General features: G+C 40.5%; 1 protein-coding gene across 2 annotated transcripts in view; it reads right to left on the bottom strand.

Moving 5' to 3' along the window:
• LOC146331793 (SLIT-ROBO Rho GTPase-activating protein 3-like) overlaps positions 1–19,408 on the bottom strand; it is a 57,262-nt gene that overhangs the window by 11,756 nt on the left and 26,098 nt on the right. The window contains exons 5-12 of one of the 2 annotated variants that reach the window (XM_084735517.1): positions 16,892–17,083; positions 16,447–16,575; positions 15,007–15,228; positions 14,778–14,879; positions 5,337–5,534; positions 5,144–5,228; positions 2,127–2,154; positions 826–928 (exon numbers count right to left, since the gene is read on the bottom strand). In XM_084735517.1, the coding sequence (XP_084591643.1) occupies positions 826–928; positions 2,127–2,154; positions 5,144–5,228; positions 5,337–5,534; positions 14,778–14,879; positions 15,007–15,228; positions 16,447–16,575; positions 16,892–17,083 (1,059 nt within the window). The remainder of the gene's footprint in view (positions 1–825; positions 929–2,126; positions 2,155–5,143; positions 5,229–5,336; positions 5,535–14,777; positions 14,880–15,006; positions 15,229–16,446; positions 16,576–16,891; positions 17,084–19,408) is intronic. The other variant, XM_084735526.1, reaches the window with a different exon arrangement.

The raw sequence follows: 19,408 nt of genomic DNA, 5'->3' as shown, positions 1-19,408 counted from the left end.
GCTGACCCTGTCCACAGCAGTACATTGCTTTGCTTCCTCACTGGTACTTCTCTGTAACTCTCCAAACTGAGAGCCTGGCAACTGGCTTCTACTGTAGGCAACACACTGACTATGAATAATTCAGTATGTCAGAATATAATGACAGATGCCCATCACAATATCCAAAAGCCAAAGGTGTCATTAAATTACTTGCATTTTTCCTACCAACGCTCTAAAAGCTAAAGATATTCAGTTTACTATTATATGAAATAAATGTAAGGAGAAAACTGAGACAAGTTAGAACTTGAAAAATGGGACTTTTGGAATTTTCGCTTGAAAAGTGACGACTCATTGCTTATCAAATTATTTTCTTCCAGTCGACTGATCTTTTAGCTCTACTGAATCCTGATGTTTATCTCCGGTGCTGTTGACGCACACTCGCTCTGCCAGTCCCTGTTTGATTGAGCATTAGAGTGGATGTGGCCATGTGTTTATTTGCATAGCCTAATACGGCTGGTGCATGGCCAACTGACATTCATGAAGCCAAATGTATTCCGCGTCTGGGGGGCCTGGGGCTCACAGGAGGAAGCGCGTCAAAAAGAAACAACCCGCACCAACGCAGTGTTTATGAAATCAAACCACCTCCAGAACCTGATTGATCGGTTTTCACCTCACCCTGTCTTTCCTGATTTGCAAGGCTGTGAAGACAAGGCAATGAGCAAGAGGAAAGTGCATGAGTGAGCCAACATTTGGGTAAAAGAGTGGGCAAAGGCAAGAGAACCCCCAAGGACTGCTAGCGAGACAGCTGAGCTCACGGAGAGACAAAGAGCACAGATGGGCTAATACCTGAATGAAGGCCTCCATATTGCCGTTAAACAGCTTACGGTTAAAAATGGAGCGAGGTCTAGACTTCCGCATTCTCTGGGGCTTAGGGGGAAGAGTGGGGGGCCTGGGGAGATGGTGGGGGGTGTATGGTTGGTACATGGTAAATATGAATAATAATGCAACTGGTATGAGTATACATCAAAATACAGCTTGACATTGACATTTTTTATAAAATGTATTTGTTTACATGTCTTAAGTTCAGCAATTTGTGCCTCCAAAACATACATAGCAATGTTGAAACTTAGAGGAACAGTTTGACAATTTGGGAAATATGCTTATATGCTTTCTTTCCAAGAATTATGCTGCATTCAAGACAACTCTGAACTCAAAAATGTCTGACCTCCAACTAGATTCCTACTACTCCTACTGTTAGGAGCAGGAATGTAGTTACAACAAAATGTCTGTGACGTGACGTTCCAGCGACCTACCAAGAGAAATTCCAGTGTCATCGCTGGCATGTTATCTTAAATGTCACTGATATGTTGTCCCAATGTTTTCACCATTTTTTAGAGATGTTATGATGTTTTAGTAATGTTGCAGCAACGTCATTTTCTTAGTACAAGAAATGTCAGGCAGGGGACGTTGAACAGATATTGCAAAAACATGACAGAATATCTGTTACAGTGCAACGTTTCGACAATGAAGCAGCAACGCTACTAATGGAAATGTTGTGACTGTAACGTAGCAGTAATGTTATTACAGTGTCACAAATGATGCGTCAAAACGGGGAGGAGCTAAGCTCACCTCTCAGCAAAAAAACAAATAAGCAAATTTCCCCCAACAGTGAAACTATCCCTGTAAATTGATCTTGCTGTAGCAAACTTTATCAAAGTCAGGGACAATGACGAGAGGAAATTACCACGCACAAAATTCAATAAAGATCTGACTGCATTTAATGAAATGTGCCACAGATGAAAATAGGTAACCCAAGTATTCAATTAGTCATGAGCCTGCCTTGTCAATATTTGTTCATTTTCTGCACACTGAATTGTTTATAAATAGAACAACAGCAGGACATTCATCCATCTCATCCATCTCACTGGCATTTCATTTATCTTAACATTTTTAACAGACAGAGACTAGGAAGAACGACTCTGAGCACCACCTTCTCTAATTAGGTTCGAACCCTTTGTTCAAGAAACAGGGGAGAAGTTGAGACTATTCCCACAGTGTGATTTCATCCCTGCCACATCCAGGGACACAGGAAGGATTTTACACATCATCGCCTACTTTATTCACCCTCTTGTCACTAGACGTCTTACCTTGTTGTTCCATATTCAGCCCTCTCCCCTGAAAGCAAAAACGAGAAGAGAAAGAGACTAAATTAGTATACGCTAGTTTTACAATCACAGAAGTTAGCTGTACGGTTGAGTGCTGGCCGACTATACGAGCTGGCAGATGGAGACGGAAAGGGGTGTTGATGAGAAAACGGGCATCTATTCAGCCAGCCTCAATGGGGTGAGCGCCATGGCTGTATTTGACTCACCGCCAGGCAGCGGTCATTCAGTGGTCGCCCTAGAAACAGCACAAGAGCCCCAGAAGGGGATGGCCTGTCTACTCACTCTGCAAAGTAGAAAATGTATCCAGGGGCAACGAGAGTGGGAGGCTGTGGGAGCTGATTTGTACAGTGTGATGAGTTCATGATATGTGCACCACATTTGCACACGCACACATCACACTGTACGCAAACAAATTAAGGCCTTACTTTGATCAGTCAATCAGAAATGTTTGTTCAGGGATCACGTCATGTGTAAAGCAGCTTCCAGCACAATCCTGATTTATGTCAAACACACATAACTCCAACCCCGAAGCAGGGGTTTGCATGAGTTTGAAGGAGAAACACAAAGATGTGGAATGCACATTTGTATTCACTCTTTTGGCTGAGGTTAACACATATTAAATATGAGAAATATATGTACAAAGTGTTGGCAAGTAATACCCTTCAAAATGCAGCACTATTAGTCCAGGGTTTTTTCTGTCTTCTCTACCCTGAGACTCTTTTCAGTCCAGAGGATGTCAAGCTGTCAACTGAATGACAACTTGTGTATGTATTCTATTATTTTCATGAGCATGACAGAGTTCAAAATGAATTTAGATTCCCCAACTTCATGTTGTCTAATTAAATTTCCTAGGTAAAAGGTTCTGTGTGCTTTAGTAGATGCAGCTTGAACACAAAATATTCCTTTTATCTTTGTTGTCTAAAAGCAGAGCATTTTCATGGAAATTATCAATCAAATTCTACTATATATACCATTATATATCCACAAGAAGCTGTATCACTGACTGTGTGTGCTATATATATATATATGTATATATAGCACACACAGTCAGTGTCACAGTCAGTCAAAAAAAAGAAAGAAAGGTCATTATCTGTGCCAGACTTTGGTGCCAGTTCTATTGAAGCTTATGGGAGATACATGGTGAAGCACACTAAAACCCAACATATCTATGCCGTATGACCTTTGATGAAGAAATGCCTCTCTTAACCATGCACACAAACATTTTAGGCACAAATTTGGGATTCAACAATATTTTCTTACCTGAATTTGTTCCTACTTTTGGACCAAATTTAGAACTGCCTTAGACCATGCATATACACAAATGATGACAGCCTGGTTGTATCAAAACCAGATTCACTAAAAGAGACTTAAGAAAAGTCTTATAAGTTTCTATTGGTGATTTATTATTGATTTGATATAATAATAATTGTTATTATTATTATTATTATTATTATTATTATTATTATTATTATTATTATTATTATGCTTCTTCTTCTTTTTTTTAAGGCATCAACTTTAATGTCAAACCATTTTTTTTCGTCTCAGACACAGTCTGTTTCTCCCGAGACAAAACACAACATGCACCACTTCAGTTATTGCAGCCCAAGGAGTTATTATTCTGATTTACTGGCTTCCTCCTCAGACATGGACAGTGCAGCAGTGTGTCTGTGGTACAGACTGAATGGAGAGAGGTGGTGCTCAGTGCTGGTTGAAACCAGGTAAATCAGAGAAATAAAACATTATTTCCTAATTGTTTCACAGCGGTTAAGCTCTAAACACAAATAAACACCCCCACACACTGCAGCAATGCCTGATTTGACCTGAATGTGAAGTTACAGCTATTTCACCATTTTCTCTACACTTTCCTATGCAAACATATTTCCTTAAATAGAGAAAAGGGGGTGTGTCAGTATGCAGATTGCAGGCAGCGGGTGAAAACCTGTCAGTCGAAAATGATTCTGATTCACAAACATACACATGGTGGTAAGAACGACTGGTGCGCTTGTTTCATGAACTATATCACTATATCCAAAGATAGTTATAGGCATACTATACAGGTCTTATAGCGAGTCAAATTAAAATGCTCATAAGGCAAACAAAAAAAGTTGCAAGTTAGTTTAGGATAAATAAATATTGTTAACTAACTCTGTATTATTCCTTCTCTCTTCTTTTTATTTTGACCCGGAGGCTGTTTTATCATGCTAATAATAGCTAATGTTCTATACAATATACAGTATACATGTTTTGTAGCTAAGGGTTAGTGTAGAGCCAATGCACAATTTGCAATCAGAGGTTTGTAAATGTTCCATTGGAATTTGTGATATTGCCATACCCACAAGCCCTGTAAAGTATGCTATCAGAGACCACCAGCATATAAACTAATGCACCCATTTGGAAAAATCAGTCAATATGTTATTCTCTGAAGTGGCACATCTTTATCAAAGGTCATAAAACATACATATGTTGGGTTTTAGTGTGCTTCTCCGTGCATCGCCCATAGGTCTAAATAGAATTGGCACCAAAGTCTGGCACCAAGCAGAGTATAGAATGCTTTATAAAGATGTCCTGATCCCTCCCTCTTTTTTTAGTGTCCTTGATTCACACTTTTGACTCGGGATAATTTGCATTAAATATATAAACACGCTATGGCATGTCTTAGCCCTCGAGCAAAGTACTCCTCACCATGAAATATTGGGGATTTCTTTCAGTGATACTCTTTTAGGTCCAAAAATTGTCAAGTTGTCAAGTAAATAATTAATTCAGTATAAATTCTGTATTCATTCTCTTCCTAAAAATATGGAGGGAACTTCAGGTACATAATGTAGAGCTGAATACATTTAGCATGTAGACCTATGTAATGTATCTTTGTAATTGAACTCTAGTTCTGTTATTATAGTTTTTCTTCAATTTATCTATTTAATACTAAACCTAATGTAAAAGATAGACTAGTAAAAGACCACTTTCCGCTCCACTAATGCATTATGCACAACACATCTTACCTTCTCCTAGCGTCTGCTTCAGAAGGTCATGTTTGGCCTGCAGTTTCACAATGAGATTGCTGCCATTCAAGTACTCCTTGTACTTCTGCAGATAAGAAACAGATAAAAAGACAAATAGTGACGGGATTATTTTTATACCAGGTAGTTTCATGCTGCAGAAACTTCTCATGCTCTCATGTGTCTGTGAACTCACAGTGAAGTAGAAGCCCTCGGTCTCCTGCTGATTGGCTCGTCTCTTGCTGATGTTTGCCTTGCTCATGTAGGAGTCAGAGGAAGCCGATTTGACCGACTCTGTGGATTGGCTGTGCTGGAAGGCCTCTGACACATCAAAGTCCTCCACTGTGAGCATGTCCTGAAGTGTCTGCATGGTGGCGTCAAGAGTCTTCCTCACCTGTATACACAGCAATCAGCTGACGCTTTAATTTGAGCTACACTGAATTACAATATCTCTGTTAAATATAATTACATAAAAACATATGAAAATATAGCCGCAAGCGGCAATTTGCGGGTTCTAACCTGTTCCGCCCCAAACCAGCCACCGTGACCCTCACCACCCAGCGTGACCCTCATCTGCCGTAGTGCAAGACGTTCCCCACCCTGTCCCCGAAAGCTCCAAGCAACACATACTCTTTCCAAGTCACACCGGCTTTTCAGCCAGCCTACACGCTAATGACATTTGTGGTATACTTTCACACAGAGACTCCATTTGAACATCAAAACATACATTGAAATTGTACCTATCGATGTGTATTTCAAAGTTTCAATAGGTATTTTAATGTTTAAGCAATCACAGTTCCACGATCATGATCATTTTGGGAGAAATGTGGAGATAATAATGGTTGTGTATGGGAGAGGCTGTAAAATAAAGACACAGATGTGAGTGTACTATTATGATTTGACCTAAATGAAGGTAAGTGAAAGTTCAGACAGGAAGACCATCTCTTTACTTAAGTATACCTCAAAGCCACTTCTCTGTTTTCCACATTTGACTGTGCTGTGACACACAGACGATTGGCTGAAAGGCTGGAGTTGATTCAGCCAATCACCAGTCGGCAATGGCACAGTCAAATTTAAATACACTGAGAAAAGGCAGAAACTGAGCCAAAAGTTGCTCTCAAACTCCAACTGTTTCAACTGTGCTGTGACACACAGACGATTGGCCAAACGGCTGGAGTCGATTCAGCCAATCGCCGGTCGGCAATGGCACAGTCAAATTCAAGAAAAGGCAGAAACTGAGCCAAAAGTTCCTCTGTGCTGTGACACACAGACGATTGGCCAAACGGCTGGAGTCGATTCAGCCAATCACCGGTCGGTAATGGCACAGTCAAATTTAAATACACAGAGAAAAGGCAGAAACTGAGCCAAAAGTTCCTCTCAAACTCCAACTGTTTAATGAAAAACCGTAAGTGCTACAGCTACAAAAAGCACACCGTCGGCGAGAGGACGGGATGCGGATCGCAAAGGTGTAAATTTCATTTCTGTGGTGTGAAAAATGAGGCCAGAGCCACGATGGACATAACTGGAAGGGTCTGCTTTCTTCCAGAAATTTGGGCTCTCCCTTAACATGGGAGCGAATGGGGCAGGCGGTCGGACTTGTTGTCGTTTCAGACCGCCTGCGGCCAAAACCCTAAATCCGTTTTCTTCAGCGGTCGCACCTCTGCGACCGGAACGGCTTTTCCTACAATTTGGTGTACAATTTGTGTACGTAGAGTGAACGATGTGGCCGCAATGGCGAGTTTAAGAGAAAATTTCTTGATGATTTCAGAGGTGCTGTGCACTCTAGCGATGACATCACCCACTCTAAGTTGCAACATTCCACGCAATACACACCCATTATAAATTCTGAGAAGGGCTGAAAATTTCATGATTTTTAAACAGCTGCTGTAGAAAAACTAAAAGAGATATGGAAAAGACGAATCGGTCACTGAAAGTCGACGGCGATGTCAACGTTTCAGAGTTGGAATGGAGTTTCTACGTGAATGTATGAGTTGGTGAAGCGTGGGTGAAGATGAGTGAGTTTGAAGGATTTTCTCATCCACTTCCATTATAACCAAGTTTCAGAAAACACTGAATATTTTGGAAAGTTTGAATGGTATTGAAAAGTTGAATCATATGTAAAAAGTCAAGGAATTGCTGAACATTTTCCAGTTTGAATGGAGTTTCTAGCTGAAAGTATGAATCGGTAGTTACCGTTTGAAAAAAGGTGATTTTTGAAGATTCCCTCATTCATTTTCAATGGGAAAACGGTTTGGGGAAAAATGGGATATATCTGGGAATGGCGGTGGCGCCCCCTATGTGCCAATCTCAAAATCTTTTTTAGCGTGTGCTTCGAAGTCTCATTGTGGACCTACCGACCGAGATTGGTGAGGATAGGTCAAAGGGTGTGGGAGTTATGACCAATCGATTCTAAGCTCCGCCCACAGCGAAGATTCATTGGTCCGTGGCGGCCGTGTTTTTTGACCAATCTGGCTCATTTGTAATAGAAATGTGTCTCGTCATCCCCCAAAGCCGTGTACCAAATTTGGTGTTGATGGAGTCAAAACTGTAAAAGTTTATTCATTTTACTGTTTTTAACATTATTGAAATTAGCAAAAATTCTGTAAGGGCGGCGTTCATGGTGCAAGAGGCTTTTTTGTAGAGGATCATCGGGAGGACGTGTGTGTAAAATTTCAAGTCAATAGCACTTGCGGTGCGGCGGGCAGAGCCTTTCAAACTTAAACTCTATGTTATAGCGCCCCCATGAGGCCGATTGGGACCAATTTTTTTGAGCAATATTTGGATGTCATTTATAGTCCATGTACCAAGTTTCATGTCCCTAGGTCCTTCCAGCTGGTCATAAATTAATAATGACGAATAGGCCACGCCCACTCGCACCTATCAACATGGCACTCAAGATATTAGTTAATAGCCACCCCTAGAGCATGCATACCAAATTTGGTGAAATTCCATCCAACGGTCTTTGAGATACAGATGTGTGGCATTTATAGCGCCCCCTATAGGCTGAGCTCAAAATGCTTTGGTAGGCAGCTGCCCAGTCTCATTTTGGACCTATCAACCAAGTTTGGTGATGATAGGTCAAAGGGTGTGGGAGTTATGGCCAATCAATTCTAAGCTCCGCCCACAGCGAAGATTCATTGGTCCGTGGCGGCCGTGTTTTTTGATCAATCTGGCTCATTTGTAATAGAAGTGTGTCTCGTCATCCCCCAAAGCTCTGTACCAAATTTGGTGTTGGTGGAGTCAAAATTGTAAAAGTTTATGTCATTTTACTGTTTTTCAAATTATGCAAATTAGCAAAAAATCTAGTATGACGGACCTTAATGGTCCTAGAGGCTTTTTTGTAGAGGACATTGAGCTGGACCTGTGTGTCAAATTTCAAGTCAATCAGACTTATGGTGTGAGGGGCGTGGCCTCCCCAAAAAGTCATTTTTAAGCCTTAATTACAGCGCCACCATGTGGCCGACTGGGCTCATATTTTAATAAAAGTTGATGCACATCATTTCCAATCAGTGGGCCAAGTTTCAGGTTTCTGGCTCATTCCAGCTCACGGGAATTTTAGCTCAAGCGGCAGACAACAAAAAATAATAATAATAATAATAATAATAAATATAGCCGCAAGCGGCAATTTGCGGGTTCTAACCTGTTCCGCCCCAAAACCAGCCACCGTGACCCCCACCACCCAGCGCGACCCTCATCTGCCGTAGCGCAAGACGTTCCCCACCCTGTCCCCGAAAGCTCCAAGCGACACATACTCTTTCCAAGTCACACGTTTCTTGTAATCGGCTTTTCAGCCAGCCTACACGCTAATGACATTTGTGGTATACTTTCACACAGAGACTCCATTTGAACATCAAAACATACATTGAAATTGTACCTATCGATGTGTATTTCAAAGTTTCAATAGGTATTTTAATGTTTAAGCAATCACAGTTCCACGATCATGATCATTTTGGGAGAAATGTGGAGATAATATGGGAGAGGCTGTAAAAGATTCTGTAAGGCTAAAGACACAGATGTGAGTGTACTATTATGATTTGACCTAAATGAAGGTAAGTGAAAGTTCAGACAGGAAGACCATCTCTTTACTTAAGTATACCTCAAAGCCACTTCTCTGTTTTCCAAATTTGACCGTGCTGTGACACACAGACGATTGGCCGAACGGCTGGAGTCGATTCAGCCAATCGCCGGTCTGCAATGGCACAGTCATATTTAAATACACAGAGAAAAGGCAGAAACTGAGCCAAAAGTTCCCTGTCAAACTCCAACTCTTTAAACTGTGCTGTGACACACAGACGATTGGCCGAACGGCTGGAGTTGATTCAGCCAATCGCCTGTGTGTCACAGCACAGTCATATTTAAATACACCGAGAAAAGGCAGAAACTGAGCCAAAAGTTCCTCTCAAACTCCAACTGTTTAATGAAAAACCGTAAGTGCTACAGCTACAAAAAGCACACCGTCGGCGAGAGGACGGGATGCGGATCGCAAAGGTGTGAATTTCATTTCTGTGGGGTGAAAAATGAGGCCAGAGCCACGATGGACATAACTGGAAGGGTCTGCTTTCTTCCAGAAATTTTGGCTCTCACTTAACATGGGAGCGAATGGGGCAGGTGGTCGGACTTGTTGTCGTTTCAGACCGCCTGCAGCCAAAACCCTAAATCCGTTTTCTTCAGCGGTTGCACCTCTGCGACCGGAACAGTTTTTCCTACAATTTGGTGTACAATTTGTGTACGTAGAGTGAACGATGCGGCCACAACGGCAAGTTTAAGAGAAAATTTCTTGATGATTTCAGAGGTGCTGTGCACTCTAGCGATGACATCACCCACTCTAAGTTGCAACATTCCACGCAATACACACCCATTATAAATTCTGAGAAGGGCTGAAAATTTCATGATTTTTAAACAGCTGGTGTAGAAAAACTAAAAGAGATATGGAAAAAATGAATCGGTCACTGAAAGTCGACGGCAATGTCGACGTTTCAGAGTTGGAATGGAGTTTCTACGTGAATGTATGAGTTGGTGAAGCGTGGGTGAAGATGAGTGAGTTTGAAGGATTTTCTCATCCACTTCCATTATAACCAAGTTTCAGAAAACACTGAATATTTTGGAAAGTTTGAAAGGTATTGAAAAGTTGAATCACATGTAAAAAGTCAAGGAATTGCTGAACATTTTCCAGTTTGAATGGAGTTTCTAGGTGAAAGTATGAATCGGTAGTTACCGTTTGAAAAAAGGTGATTTTTGAAGATTCCCTCATTCATTTTCAATGGGAAAACGGTTTGGGAAAAAACGGGAATATCTGGGAATGGCGGTGGCGCCCCCTATGTGCCAATCATAAAGTCTTTTTTAGGGTGTGCTTCCAAGTCTCATTGTGGACCTACCCACCAAGATTGGTGACGATAGGTCAAAGGGTGTGGGAGTTATGGCCAATGGATTCTAAGCTCCGCCCACAGCGAAGATTCATCGGTCCGTGGCGGCCGTGTTTTTTGACCAATCTGGCTCATTTGTAATAGAAATGTGTCTCGTCATCCCCCAAAGCCGTGTACCAAATTTGGTGGTGATGGAGTCAAAACTGTAAAAGTTTATGTCATTTTACTGTTTTTAACATTATTGAAATTAGCAAAAATTCTGTAAGGGCGGCGTTCATGGTGCAAGAGGCTTTTTTGTAGAGGATAATCGGGAGGACGTGTGTGTAAAATTTCAAGTCAATAGCACTTGCGGTGCGGCGGGCAGAGCCTTTCAAACTTAAACTCTATGTTATAGCGCCCCCATGAGGCCGATTGGGACCAATTTTTTTGAGCAATATTTGGATGTCATTTATAGTCCATGTACCAAGTTTCATGTCCCTAGGTCCTTCCAGCTGGTCATAAATTAATAATGACGAATAGGCCACGCCCACTTGCACCTATCAACATGGCACTCAAGATATTAGTTAATAGCCACCCCTAGAGCATGCATACCAAATTTGGTGAAATTCCATCCAACGGTCTTTGAGATACAGATGTGTGGCTTTATAGCGCCCCCTATAGGCTGAGCTCAAAATGCTTTGGTAGGCAGCTGCCAAGTCTCATTGTGGACCTATCCACCGAGTTTGGTGATGATAGGTCAAAGGGTGTGGGAGTTATGGCCAATCAATTCTAAGCTCCGCCCACAGCGAAGATTCATTGGTCCGTGGCGGCCGTGTTTTTTGGTCAATCTGGCTCATTTGTAATAGAAATGTGTCTGGTCATCCCCCAAAGCTCTGTACCAAATTTGGTGTTGATGGAGTCAAAATTGTAAAAGTTTATGTCATTTTACTGTTTTTCAAATTATGCAAATTAGCAAAAAATCTAGTATGACGGACCTTCATGGTCCTAGAGGCTTTTTTTTAGAGGACATTGAGCTGGACCTGTGTGTCAAATTTCAAGTCAATCAGACTTATGGTGTGAGGGGCGTGGCCTCCCCAAAAAGTCATTTTTAAGCCTTAATTACAGCGCCACCATGTGGCCGACTGGGCTCATATTTTAATAAAAGTTGATGCACATCATTTCCAATCATTGGGCCAATTTTCAGGTTTCTGGCTCATTCCAGCTCACGGGAATTTTAGCTCAAGCGGCAGACAACAAAAAATAATAATAATAATAATAAACCGGTACAATCTTAGAAGGGTTCTACCCCTTCGGGGTTAGAACCCTAATAATAAACCGGTACAATCTTAGAAGGGTTCTACCCCTTCGGGGTTAGAACCCTAATTAAGTGAGTTGTGCACAATAACAACACAAATATTGTAATGTACATCCAAATACATCCTCTCAGTGTCACAAACAAGCTGTATGGTGAAAAGAAGCCAGCACAGTCTAAGATTCAAACACTGCAGGCCATTTTCACAGCTCTCTGACTGACACACCATAAACAACAGAGTAATTAGCTTCCTTGCATGAAGCGTCGTGACATGAAAGATTAACTATGTTCCTTCCATGTGTGGCAGACAGGAAGGCAGCGTGCATTTCCATATTCATAGCAGACAGGCTCTGACACTTATACACACCCTGGCGGTGACCTTTAAACAGGTCTACGTGAGTCACGGTGGCCTTGGTGACTCCGCATGCTGGAGTGGCCCCCAGTGGAGGCAGGAGACGACCCCACGGGTCAGTGTCAGACTGGAGATGAACGGAAATGCAGGGTGACAGTCATGAGGACTGGTTGTTTTTCTTACATGTGACAGAAGTGAGGGCGTTGGCTGCCAATCCCAGTTTAAAATACAGAAAAGCTAAAGGAGGTATTAAAACACCTCAGGTGCTGACAAACAGCCCTTTGATGAGCTACAAACTGTAGGAGTGTTAATTCCTAACATGACAGAAATTATCTGTCTGTTAGAGGGTCATAATAGAGAAGCAGCTTTTCAAATTAAGTGTTTTTATGTCCCATCTTTCTTAAAGGAATAGTTCAACATTTTGGTGAATAGGCTTATTCTCTTTTTCACTGAGAAATGAACAAGAAGATTGTCCTAAATACCATTTTGCTTTGGCTTCAAAGCTTCAGTGAGAATCACCTGTGAATATTTTAAATTTTGGCATGGGGGCGTAACACAAGCTTTCTTATTTTTCTCCTATTATGACTCTAATGAGCGATACGGACAGGAGGGGAGACGGACACAGCACGTATGGAGGGTCGAGCTTGCAAATTTGTACACACAAAGCAAAAATGTCCCCTCATTAGGCTTTTCTGTGTTGTTTCATGTGCACATGTCATTTTTTATGTGCATGGATTTTCAGACTAATTAAACGGCATAGAGAAGCTTCACTTCTCACTCTCTCAGTCTTTTGCTGAAGCATTTGGATACTGATTTGGACACTCATTACCATGGCAACAGCAGAGGATTTTCACAGCCTCAAAGCATTTCAGTCAAATTTATACCACTGTCCCACCTGTAAAGGTAAATATAAAGCTGCTGCCAGTAGGCAGTTAGCTTAGCTTAGCATAAATACAGAAAACAGCCAGCCTAACAGCTAGGTAACAAAATTCTCCTTTTCAGCACTTCTAAAAAACTCATTAACACATTATGTTCCATAACTGCTTGTCAATGTGCAATTTTTCATTTTTGCACTACATATTTTTATATGGATAAACAAACAAGATAAATTATTTTACTTATTGAGCTTTAGAGATGATGTTAAGTGGATTTTGACAGAAAGACCCAGGCTAGCTCTTTCCCTATTTACAGTGTTTCTGCTAAGCTACTCTAGGCTAAGCAGCTGCTGGTTGTAGATTCATATTTAACAGACAAATGTGAGAGTTATATTTATCTCTTTGTTTAACTATCTAAAAAAAAGCAGTAAATATCAAACATTTCCAATAAAATGAAGGCTGGATGAATTAATGATACAATGTAAATATAAATAAAATGTGGATGTTGCCTAGCCCTACATAAAATTGTTAAAATTTGTATAATAGCAAGCTCAAATTTGTAAAAACTCTTTCTAAAATACCTCTGTTGCAGACCATTCTACTAATAGAACAGCAGATATCCATCTTTAACACATCTTCCTGTTCTGCCACACGTGGTCGCAGCTGATTGATTGTTTGAGCGATAAGACATTCATTTCCTGCAACATTATTTCACAATGGCCTCTGCACTTTGAAATTTTACTCAGTAGCTCAGACTATTATGTGCACATCATGTTTCTCTACAAAGCCCAAGGTTTGTGTTTTTAGGGTTTTGACCACCATCCCAGATACAACCACCCTCACTAAACAATTTCCTGAAGGAACTCCTGCATTTACCGTACATGAATGAATATACACGAAAGCATGCAAAAAGATGATGTTACGACCCAGCAACGACTATATTTAAAGGGTAATTTCTGATATTTTTAAACCTGTGCCCTATCTTTAAATATTCTACGACCAAAATGACTAATCAGTACAAAAAACTTTGAAATTGGACAAGTAGATTTCCTCAGCCTAAACAGGTTGTGGCAGAAGGCCATCCACAATAGAACCTGGTTCTGCTTGAGGTTTCTATCTGTTAAAAGGAGGTTACCTGCCACTTTAGTGCTTGCTCATGGTGGGAACTGTTGAGTCTGTTGAGTGACTAATATTGTATGGTTTAGACCTGCTCTATATGAAGTGCCCTGAGATAACTTGTGTCATGATTTGGCTCTAACTCAACCGGCAGCTGTGAAATCGGTTGCAATGGCTGGAATGTAACACTTGAAGGCAAATGCGCCAGTCAAAGTATGTCAACTAAAAGGCACAGATTGTTATTCTAAGTGTCTGACAATAAATTGGAAAGGATCCCTACAGAGTGCGACCTTTTCTTTAAGAGTAAAATTACTTTTTCTTAAAGCAGAATCAGCCATTTTATGGCTCTGTTCAAAGTCACCAAACTCTGTTGTTGTAAAAGCTGTAATTTCAGCTTGCAGAACATGGGTTGCTGCTCTATCAATGCCTCGATTGGTAAGTTTGTTTGTCTTATTGGTTGAAAAAATAGGGCCCAGGTTTGAAAATACAGGAATCAACCTTTAATGGTTTAACGCCTTTATATGACTCAATATATTTAGTCATCTCCATCTGAATCAGCAGAAAAGAACATTACTGTGCACTGAGATGAAACGCTGATACCGGCTACCTTCAGCCCTCTGAGACTCATGTGCACTCTCACCTCTTCATTTTCTATCTTCAGCGTGGCAAGGCGAGACTGCAGCTGGTGGTGCCGCATCAACAGCTCTGTCTGAACAGGCTGCTGTGCACTCACCTGACACACCTGGGATTAAAGAAGAAAGGGAAAGGATTTAACATCGAGAACAGCAAACACGATGAGATGCACTTAGTAACAAGAAGTACGACCTACAAACAAGCTGCTCTCACAGCCCTATTCTCCAGTGATTCACCTCATCCCCCATGTGGGGCTGATAGTCAAAGCGTGCCGGGGGACAGAAGATCTGGCTGTGCGTGTCCATAAACTTCAGCTTGTCTCCTCTGATGTCCATGGCATCTACCGCTCCCTCCAGCAAGTCCAGACCCTCATGACGAGAGGTCTCCAGACTGTACTCTGCAGACAGGTAGGTTCTCAAAGTGCGCGCCAGGCTAGCATGGTAACCTAAATCGCAACACTGAAGACGAGAAACAAAACATTTCAGAATCTCCAGGTCACACTTCCACAAATACTTATAAATGCACATCTTCAAATATTACTCAGTTCCCTTAAAAACCACAAAACACAGTCCTGACATCAATCAGTGATGTCAAATTATCCAGAAAAGGAAAGATAGTTGATTTATATTCTTCAGTAATGAAAGAAAAGAAAATATGATAAGTTTTAACTTCTTTAAAAAAGGCCAGTGGGAGAGAGATGGGTGTATAGAACTTTCAGAGGCCATTTGGTCAAAGATGTTGGGGGAACATATTCATCTTTGATATGTATGAAACACACTGTTACCCAGTTTAAAGTATTCCATCGACTGCAGTGGACTGAAGTTAAACTATCCCCCTTCACACCTAATATAGACTCATGTGTAACTGCTGCAAGCAGTCCCAAGTCACTTTAAATTACATTTTTTCAGGCTAAGTTATCTAATTTTTGCCAATTAATATTTGATAGGCTTTGCAAAACTACTGATAAATCAGCCCCCTTTCTTTATTTGGTGTGGTAGCACAAAACCTTACATTAGATAAGATTTTGCCTTGTGTTAATAATTTTTTTTTGTCTTTTGCCACACTGGTGGCCACATGACAAATTTTGGTCGGGATATGCTGCATTTGATTAATCTGGAAAAGATAGTTTTTAGGTTCATATGGAAACCTTCTATATATTGTTTGTGTATTACTACGAACTTCCAAAATGGCATTGGAAAGATCCCTGACCTGTGTTTGTGTTCACATTTTCCTGCTTCCATCTCTATGTTGTTATCCTAGATAACAGGGTGTATTGTTTTAGACCCCTTACGACTTATCTGGAGATATATTGTCTATTAGCATTATTGTTTTTTACACTTTGTTGTCATTATATTACACCATTTGTATATTTATGTTTGTTTATTTGGTTAAACATTTTACTCATAGGTTAAGTTGTCTACACTCCCCGTCCCCTCATCCATGAATATTATCATGGATGAGGGGACGGGGATTTCTATCAATCAAAACGTGTCAATAATGTGACTTGTCAAGGTTGTATTAACAAAAATGCTAAATTTTGTTTTAAATAAAACAAAATAAGTAAGAGTATAGTATATCAAAACAAATAAAAGCTCTGGAATTTGTAGAAGGAGCACTGAGACGCAAAGGCAGACGTTTCAACGTTTGCATTTCTGGCTCTGAGAGTAATAACTTACATCTATCATGTCTGAAACATCGTGGATGTAGTATTTGGCCACCAGGGCATTGGTAGCTGCCAGATTGAGAAGATAGTCGTTCCGAGCCTTTGTGCACTTCAGCTTGTTTTCAGAGTACTTTGCTTGTCTCTAGAGAGAAAGATGAAGAGAGAGTCCCATCAATGCAGGATGTAAAATGGATTCTTAATGTTCTCAAAGAATGCATTACCACATCAATCTGATTTTATCTTATGCAATCTGTCAATATATGAAATACTTTGCACAATGTGGAGATGGACTCCTTGTGGCTTTTACAACATTTTCCTTTGTCATTTGTGCAAATAGCAACTGAAATTCAAGAAGATCATTACAAAAGCATTTGCAATTATTTTTCCTTGTGCAGGGTACAGATGCCCATAATGCACAACACAAATCATATCATGTACATCAGTCAACCTAAACAGACCTTCTCCTTCATTTTCTCCATCTTCTTGACAGAGCTCCGTCGCTGTGGACGCTCGTCATGGCCGTACCGCAGGAGGCTGGAACTGATGTCATTGGCCTTGCCGATGTGCTTCTCTTCCTGTTTCTCTGCTTCCTTCAGCTTGCTCTCAGCACTCAGACTCTCGGTGTGGTACATGTGGTACGTCTTCATCACCTGGAACAACACGATACATCTTGCGTCAGACTCAGTGACATGAGTGACAATCACATGCCGAAATGTTAAATAAATACACGTCACTTTTAGCTTTAAACAGGCTACATGGAGCTTTTAACTGGTCATGAAACAATCTCGGTTTAATACTGATGCATCTATCTTTGTCTATATACACAAACAAGATCATCATTTGAGAGAAGGGGGTTGCGCTTCAACAATGGGATTCTCAGTGGAGTGCTAAACCCAAAATCCGATAGACAATCCAAAAAGTCAAAAAAAGGTAGCACATCTCAATTCTGGAAGGACAGAAAATACTCACATTTGAGTTTTTTATTTGGCTCACATCACAAACAAAACGCTTACGCGTTTCGGCACAAAGCCTTCATCAGAGCGTTTGTAATTGTCAGCAGGTTCAACTTGATTATATACACAAGGTCAGAGAGAAAACACACAGCTGGGGGATGAACCCAATTATTCAAGAACCAATCACTTTTCTTTGTCTGTGCCTCGGATAGCTCTCTTCATTATAACATTACATGTCACAGAACATTATTATTGTCAGCTTGAAACTATGCCTTACATGTGTAAAAAAAAAAATAAATAAATAAATAAATATATATAAAATAAAATAAAGAAAGATCATCATTTTTCAAGATTTTTATTTGGCTTATTTTATTTTTGATGTTATATTTTGTGGTTATGGCAGTAGAGACACTAATTCTTTTGTCCCCTGTAGCTGCTTTAACTTAAGTCTGTTATCAAACAAAACTCTTACTGGTGATATCTAAAAATCTGCCTCATTATGTTATTGTTCAATTCAAATCAAAACATTATTTGTCCCTCAGCAGGCAATTCTAGTTAAGCAAACGCGCCAACACGGCAGGAAATCCATTCACACTCATTTAAGGTATAATATGCAGTCAGTTTCTGTTTGCAAACACATCAGAAAGACAGTTGATTGTCGAGTCTCACTCCCAGGCCGGACATCGATGGTCTGGGTTGGTAAAGAATCTCAAACACAGCAAAGGTCTACAGACACCACCACAGACTTGGGTCATAGTGGATCGTGAGTGATGATTGAAAATGATTACGTTTATATGAGTCTATACATTGTACAGATATTATCACTTTTATACACTTATATATACAAAGTTAACAGACCATCTATTTTACTGAAGTCTTATGGCCTGTGAAATAAAACCAAACTTCCTTATGATTGTTCTTCATGCAGTCAATATTCATCATGTAATTAGCTTAGACTATAAAACACGTTTGGGGTCCTTGATAATTTTACATGTCTTGAGGATGTGTTCAGATGATGTTACACTTTGCAAAAGATCTCTGTGTTATCCCAGTAATTTCAGAGCTGAGTTGAAGAACACCATGAGGCTATGAAACTGAAAAATATGTGAAAAAGTTACACTGCTTCATCAGTGTTCTCCCATCTCCTCCAAAAGAGTTAATTTATGTTGGCATATTATATAGCTGTTAAATAAAATGTGCAGGTTATCTATTTTATACTGACATAATCATGATATGGTTTACTAAGAGACTATAAACGTTTCCCAGCCCCAAGTGCATACTGCATGTGAACTCGTATAACCCTGGAATCTATTTATTTTCATTACACTTGTAAACACTAGGGAGTGTAGCTTACTCACCCTGTTCATGGGAGCGTCACACTTTGATTGGCATTTCCTAACTGAGCTGGAGGTGCTGGGTGCATCTGCCTGATGTGACTACATTTTTGTGATTGTTTGCCTTCACCACAGCATTGTAGTGGGTTATAAGAGATCCTAGCAATGTAAAACAAGCACTGCACGTTGCATGACGATCAAGGTTCATCAGGGGTCCAAATACAATCTACATTCCCACAGGAATCCTGAAGGAATTTGAACATGTTTTGTGGTGCTATCAAATTAAAGAGATCACGTGTAAATGTTTAACTGGTAAACCCTGAATCAACAGCGCAATTAAACAACATCTGCTCCTCCATCACTCAGTCTCAAGTTCTGGTTTCCTAGCAACCGTGTCTGAAACGGACGTGCAAAGGACAGCGAGATCGATCAGCAGGGGAGGAAGGAGGTTACAAAGTGACAGTGAGCAACCTTCTCTGCTGCCCGCGAAACAAGAAACTACTAGATTTCCACAGAAAGCCAGCAGCAGATCAATAGCAGACACCAGCAGGCTGACAAAAACAAATCCATACTTAATTCTACATTCAACTCAGAACTGATAACATGAACAAATTATACATATAAGCATATAAGTTTGATTTGAACTATATAAATTTGCTAGGAAAACAGCAATTCCCTGTGCTTCTGT

This window comes from Lutjanus erythropterus, chromosome 2 (genome assembly GCF_056507025.1).
Source record: "Lutjanus erythropterus isolate fLutEry1 chromosome 2, fLutEry1.hap2, whole genome shotgun sequence".
NCBI lineage: Eukaryota > Metazoa > Chordata > Actinopteri > Lutjaniformes > Lutjanidae > Lutjanus > Lutjanus erythropterus.
This window is presented reverse-complemented; position numbering and strand designations above follow the sequence as displayed.